Source organism: Aphis gossypii, chromosome 1 (assembly GCF_020184175.1).
Source record: "Aphis gossypii isolate Hap1 chromosome 1, ASM2018417v2, whole genome shotgun sequence".
In the NCBI taxonomy this organism is placed as follows: domain Eukaryota; kingdom Metazoa; phylum Arthropoda; class Insecta; order Hemiptera; family Aphididae; genus Aphis; species Aphis gossypii.
This window is the reverse complement of record NC_065530.1, coordinates 12,294,149-12,301,821: the sequence shown is the minus strand read 5'-3', so window position 1 is coordinate 12,301,821 and position 7,673 is coordinate 12,294,149. Positions and strand designations below refer to the sequence as shown.

At 26.8% G+C, this 7,673-nt stretch overlaps 1 protein-coding gene across 1 annotated transcript in view; it reads left to right on the top strand.

The window, feature by feature from the left end:
* Positions 1–6,742, top strand: part of LOC126554987 (uncharacterized) — a 97,140-nt gene extending 90,398 nt beyond the window's left edge. Inside the window, exon 5 of the mRNA XM_050209967.1 lies at positions 6,596–6,742. Within this exon, the coding sequence (XP_050065924.1) occupies positions 6,596–6,633 (38 nt within the window). The 3' untranslated portion in view covers positions 6,634–6,742. The remainder of the gene's footprint in view (positions 1–6,595) is intronic.
* The last annotated feature ends 931 nt before the right edge of the window (positions 6,743–7,673 follow it).

The window sequence follows — 7,673 nt, the reverse complement described above, 5'->3', positions numbered from 1 at the left end:
TTATATTTTTGTCCAGAAAAATGATTTGTTCGCAAAAAATATACAACCAAAATGATTTATAAAAAATACGTTTGTAAAGGATGTATTAGGGTGATGAAAACAAACTGTCCCTATATCATCGCTGTGTACATTATAACATTTATAAGTTTTGTTTGAATTTTAAAAATTATTATATCATTCTCGAATTGTAAATAGCTAACCGTCCGGCATATGCGAGCAACCAGTGATCATAGTTGAGAATATATGTACACATAATATATTTTACAAAATGTGTACCTATAACAATATTAACAACTGCTCCTGTGGCTCGTAATTTTTCGTTGTCCGACAACATTACTTAGGTCATTAATAGATGAAATAAAAGTTTTGAGAAAACCCGCGTTCAACATAATTGTTTAAATAATTATTTGTACCTACCTATAAAATATTACAGGTGGGTTAATTGTATGTATTTTATATAATATGTAGTGTTAAACCATCGGCACCTGACAGACGTGCTCTATCGCCTCGCCTCTAGCGCGTACCTAATTTTGTCGGTCGTTACAATACATATGATTATATGATATTTATGTATGTGCAATAATGTGTGGATTATAAATTATAATCCAAAAACGTGCTGTTTCTTTTAGGTATATTATAAATCGAGTAATTCGTTGTTTATATCTATCGTAGTTAGACTTCTCTATATAGTTGCTTAAAAACGTTAAGTATTGGTTTTAATATATTATTTGCAGTGATAATATTTTGTTCGGGTTAAGCGGTGTTTAACGAAACAGCGTTTGTTCAACGAATAAAAAAAAAATAATAATTAAAACGTCGTTAATTCCATTTACGGGTTTACACAATAATAATAAAGCTTTAACCGCGTTTTAAAACGACGGTCTTCATCGAGATGTACTGAACTCGTGTTTGGCCGATTGATTTTTTTACATTTATCAGTGCGCTCACCTCCAGTCGTCCGCATATTACTATTTCATGCACCAAGGCCGTAGTTGGAACAAATTTTGGGGGAATGAGTGAACCCCCCAACCCCCTCATATACGACCTTGTCATGCACTTGCACTATATCACAATATAATTCCTACTTCACACCAATCATCGTCGCGATGTATCCGGTACAACGCTTGTAGTACAAATCTCTTTCTCGATAATTATATAAATTAAATTATTTATTTATTAATGTTTTATGCTGGTCACTCGTACCTACTGTCGCACATCCGAGTGTCCGACTTACACTGTAATACAACAACAACCTGTTTATTTTGTGCAAAGATTTCAGTATCGATCACTATATCGGTGGATCACTCGAACGTGATAAATATATGACTGTGTATACATCATGAGTGTCTATACGCATGTTGCATGATCAATGTTATAAACAGTTAAGTAGTAAACGCATAGCACGTTTTATACGTTTAAGATTTGAATTACTTAAAAAACAAATCATGTTCCACGAAATGAATATATGTATAGGTATATACTGTTTAAAGCGGTTAGGTATTACGGTAGGTACATTATAACTTACCTACGACTCTACAGCAAGAGTAGTCATATTTTAAGTATCTTTGTATCTATCTTCCGTAGTTTGGCATCGCATACTATTGAAGAGCAAACCATCGAAGGTCATCTCGATACCAACACTCTTGCAGCAACTCCTATGTAATTTATCTGACGAGTCTAGTCACAATACGTATTGTATACGTTTGTAGAGGACAACAAACGAATATATGCTGTAAAATCCGCTTCTCCTACGGATAAATGTAAACATCATATAGGTACGTATAGGCTAAGTTTTAGGATAAGTCTACAAGTTAAATATTTCTTCTTCGATAGATCAAATGAAAAGAATTACAATTATGTATAGCCGTATAGGTATAATAATTATAATCTATTTCGGCAATATATTTCTTGTAGTCGAATTGTTCATTTATATATTAGTGCCTCAGTGCGATATGAAATTCGATAACGTTTGTTATATACCTATGTTGTAGGCAGCTATCAGGTGTGTGAATTAGAATTACTTCAACGCAAATAATTTCACCAAAATTGTCTAAATCTTCTACCATAATTTTTGTGAAATTGGAATGGTCCCTGAGAAAAATTTTCTTTTTAATGAGCTTGAATATTTCCCGACTGTTCTGTGCGATTTTGAGTCTTATTTTTGCGTCTGAACCTGTTATTTCCGCAAGTATTATAATCATCATTCACCGTGTTACCTGAAGGGTGGCAAACTCGCGACTCTTATTTATAAAATCAAAATTTACTTATTATTATTATGATTACTATATTTTTTTTTTTTTTTTAGTATATACTCATAAAAAGTTATGTATACTTATAATAATTTGTTGTTACAAACATTGTAAATATACCTATTAATTTATATATTTTATTGTACGTGATCCCGCACAGCATTACCCACAACAAATTAAATCTTGAACAAATTAATTCAAGGTTCATAATGCATATCCTTAAGTACTTATATGTAGGATAACTTATATAATGTACCGAATTTCGGAACTATGATGAGTGTGCGATATAGACTTGGCTGTGCGTCGCTTACAAATAACACATTCTCACATTGGCGCATTGCCTTATTATATTTAATATAGATACACGTATATGTATATTGTATATAGTATATGACTATAATGTGTACACTATATATAAGACTATAATAATGTCATTTGTGTTATGATTTATGATTTGTGACTAAATAAATATACGAGCATATTATACATTTATATATCTGACGTGGCTGTAGTTTATTTGACGATGTATCGCATTAATAAATGATCGATGGATCGGTGGTAATGCGTGGTAAATGATAATCGTTATATACGCGTAGTTCACTATATAGTAAGTATACCAACAATAATAATATTATACATAGTTATACCTACATATATGTATCTTATTCGTACAACAACGTCAATATTCATATTATATGTGTGCGTGTATACAATTAAGCCTGTTTCGTAAAACGTAGGTACATAATATTATAATATACCTGTGATGACGATGTTATAGCATGACGTGAAGCAACTACTACTCCTATAGTTATCGTAGCACCCGGCAATTAATGAGGCAGTACCTAATCAAAGCGTTCAAACAGTTGCTGAGTTGCCGTCATTTGTCTAGAGCTGTCTAAGTGTCTGTGTGTGTGTTTTTTTGTTATTAATTGTCCGGGATAATTAAACAAAATATCCGTCTGCAAAAAATAAACCTACATATTATTATAATATATTATACACTATAGTTGTATTACAGACGTGCTACGGGCAAGAGTTGACATATGGGTGGTCCTTATACCTATATGTTACATCTTACATGATTGAGTATACTTGATCAATATTTATATTAAAATTTGGATGTAACCGGGCAATATATAGTCAAAATGCATGGCGGATATTTGACGGAAATCTGTCCGCCGTCGTTATTCGAATGGGATTTTTCTTTTTTTCTTTCTAACTAAAACATATATACGTTCAAATTCAATATCACATGACCTGAATTTATTCAAGCATACCATACTATCCCACGTCAGGATTTTTTTCAAATTTGTCTCGTGCAAAATATTCAAATACGCCACGATAAAACCACGTAGTTGAACTATCAAACATACAAACCGTAGTAACAATGTGTGTGCGTGTGTAGTGTAAAGTGTAATCTATAGATATAAATTTGAAAATGGAAATTTTTATTACCCATGGTCTCTGAAAATATACTCCTCCGATTTATCTTGGATTTTTTTCCCTTTTAAAAAATTACATCTCGGAGCAGGTTTTAAACCTATTTATGATTCTACAAATTAATGAAAACATTTTGTTGCATAGAGTTTTACGTATTAATAAAGTTTCCAATGTATTATTATTATTATTATTATATACATAAGAAAACCGTCATGAAAGGGCAGTAGGTACCATGAATAAAATTCTGCAGATGTTATTATATATTAGTATATTACATATCATACATAATATGATTTCTGAATTTTTTAATGTCTTGATTTATTTTCTTAATTACATATATTTTTTTTGATTTTTAACGACTCTTTAGAGTTGTTTTTCTGTAAATATAGAATCATGCATATAATAAAGTCATAATTGTTATTAAAAATACTTTTTGTAAAATGAATAAAAATACATTTGAAAACAAGTTTCTGATAACTTAATTATAAACATGGAATATGTTTTTAATTTGTATAACCATTTCCATTTATACAAATCTAAGTATAATTTTAAAGAAGCGAGTAACGTATACTCTATACAGTATACACTATATTAAAGTAACCAAGTACCTTCTAATTATCTTATATACCTAATATTTACTAATTTGACTACTCTTATACAATAATTCAAAAAATATATAGTGTATTATGACTATTTTAAATGTCTTATTACATTACTTATTGCAAGTAAAAATATATTTATGGTCCTATCGCCATTATGAAATTCCGTAGTTAATAGTTTTTTTATTTTGAATATTTTCATGGTTTTTTTAGGGGGGGGGGGGTTGTTCTAATTTTCTTTCTAACGCCGATATTATATAAATCGTTGTATGTTTTATCGTTAATTGATTTCCGACATTATTAATTTTAATGGTTGTGTATTATTTCATATTTGTATAATACTAAATGATATAATATTTGTATAATTATAAATAATAATTAATATAATTGTACTTAAGGCTGATTTTTAAATCATTATTATTTAATTATGTAATTTTACATAAATAATAATCATTTATTTCTGAGAGAAAATTCGTATATATAATTAGTAATTACCTAACTACCCGATCATAAGAGACAACTATAGTGTAGTATATATTAATTACCTAACTAACCAATTCCATGAGGTACCTATTTGTTCTATGGGGTATTTTTTCCATGGCTATTTTTTCCACCGAGTATTTTTACCGATTACGATCTGTATCATAAATAAAAACTTTAGGAGTATTAAATCCGAAATAATAAAATTGGCTTTTAAAATTAGAACTGAATCCGAAGCTAAAGATAATACTTTGGAGCAATTATTATTTCAGAGTTCTGACGGAGTAGTTAGGTAACCTACTACAGTACGATACAATAATTATAGGTAGGTAGGTATAGGTATTTTGTTCTGAATCTGCAAAATTAAATCAATTTTATACATTAAAATACTAACTAATAATTTAGATTAGTTATTATTATTAGTTATTAGTTATTTTTTGTTATTAGTAATTAACATGTTTCAAAAAATAATAATATACTAACAAAGACTAAATAATCTGGGTCATTATATTTATCATGTTTTTAAAAATATGTTGATTGATTTAAATTATTGTATATTATAGACACCAAGTATAATATTATGTCCAATTTCTAGCGATAATAATTAATAAATAATAAATAATTATTTATAAACGCGTATGGTTACATTTTATTTTATTTAGTAATCACCAATAAGCGACTGTTTCTATATTAGTTTTATACTTCTGAAACTTCTGAAATATTATACGTTATTTATTTTTATTTTCAACTTATAAAATGTTATCAAATTATCAAAGTATTATAAAAATACTAATTTTTCTACTGCCTAATAATGATTTAATTCAATATACACATGTCAGTATGTGATAAAGTACTAAAATGTCCAAAGTTGTTAATATTACTAGAACGTATTTAAATTTTAAGTAGGAATCAAAAGTGTACTTCCTTTAATGTTTGAACAAATTTCCAAATCGACGGATTTTATAAATGAGTTAAAAACAACCATTTAAAAAAAAAACTGTCAAACTAACTTAGTCAAACTGTTAGAACGAGACAAAGGAAAATTACTCGTACACTTTATGTATATTGAAAATATTATTATAAAAATTTCAGAAGTTAAAAATCATTGTTATTAGTTACCTATTATAAGTATAGTTATATATTTATTACCAACAATTATTATAAATACGGTTATTTACTATCATATTTTACTATTTTAACTTTGCATACATTCGCTACAGCAATGACCTACACTTGTCTTCTACATTTATTTATACTCGTATCATTCAAATCATTGTTAGATTATAATTTATTAAACTTGTCTTTACAATAAATTGATATACTATTATTTATTTTGATTATTACCTTTTTACCTGTATATAGTGTATACCCTAAACTAATTAATAGTCAATAATAATTAATACAAAGAAATACAGACACGCAGTAACATTATAATAGCATACACAACAACTAATATTACCTACAAAATATGAACAAATATAATTATTAGCATGTACCTATTCTTATTTTCATAAAGGGAAAATAAAAATACTAAGTGCTTATTTATAAAATATACTCACAAAATCATGTTTTATGTATTATATAACATGACGTGATAAATTTCAAATTTTAATACTTAGTTTTATCTAACATTCTAATAACTATAATAATAAAGTAATTCCTATTGAATATTTTTAAGTAGTTATGAAATTTAAGTAACCTTTTTAAACATATAGAAATTTCGAAATCTCGAGTCAATCCAAGTTTGATTAATTTAAGCACTATAACCGACAATATAATTGTATGAATAATTAACTGAAAAAAGAGTACTAACGAAGCCATTTGCAGGTTTGTTGGCGAACATTATTTATAATACTTATACCTAGATACCTACTTGTAATATGAAGCGTATAACATTCTTCTCTTTATTGAATGATGAAATTGGCCACAAATCATTTTGACGGATTCAGTCGATAATATAAGTACTACAATATTTAGGTATATACCAATATAATAATTTTAAATATTATTTAATATATTATAATACATTCAAATTTAAATATTCAATCATTATACTAATCAATGTCCAATTGTAATTTTTTTTTTTGTACTATAGTCGTATAATAAATTTGTATTTTGCTTGTCCTGTTTTCAAAACTTTAAAAGTATATAGGTATAAAAATTTGTTTAACCTGTTTAATAGTGTTGTAACCCAAATAAATGTGTTGTTATTTAATAATAATCAACCTGAAATAACTTTAAAAAATCAGGGTCAATAATAATTACTTATTTGTTATTATAGACTATTAAAGCAAACTTAACTATTACGAAATAAAAATATAAGATTCTTATTATTATATTTTTAGACGAATATGAAGAACTATTATTAACAACTAGTATAAATTGGCGTAATAGTTATTCCTATAGTTTTCAAACAAGTTCGAGCAAATAAAAAATATACGTATAGTAAAATAGTAAATGTTATACTCATTGTAATAATAAATAATAATAACACTAGAATGTATAGTATAAATAATATTGAAAATTAAAAATTAAATTGGTATACATGATTTGTTAATTTTTGTTCTTATTTGTATGTATATCCAAGTTGTTATTTTAAGATACAAAAATTTTCAAAATAATACATACCTACCTTAATTAAACAAATTGTTAGCCTGCTGTGTGCCAGAGGCTGAGTGTCTTAATAAGGAAAAATATGCATAATACATAGATATAACATTTAATATTATATATTTTTATACTTATACAATTCAATAATTCTATAATAAAATATTATTCTAGTCTGCAATAAATTGTTATTGTGAAATACATATATAATAATAATATATAATTATAATTTTTAATAAATACACATAGGTAAATGATTAAAAATAAGTATTTTTATGATAATAATAATAGAACAAAA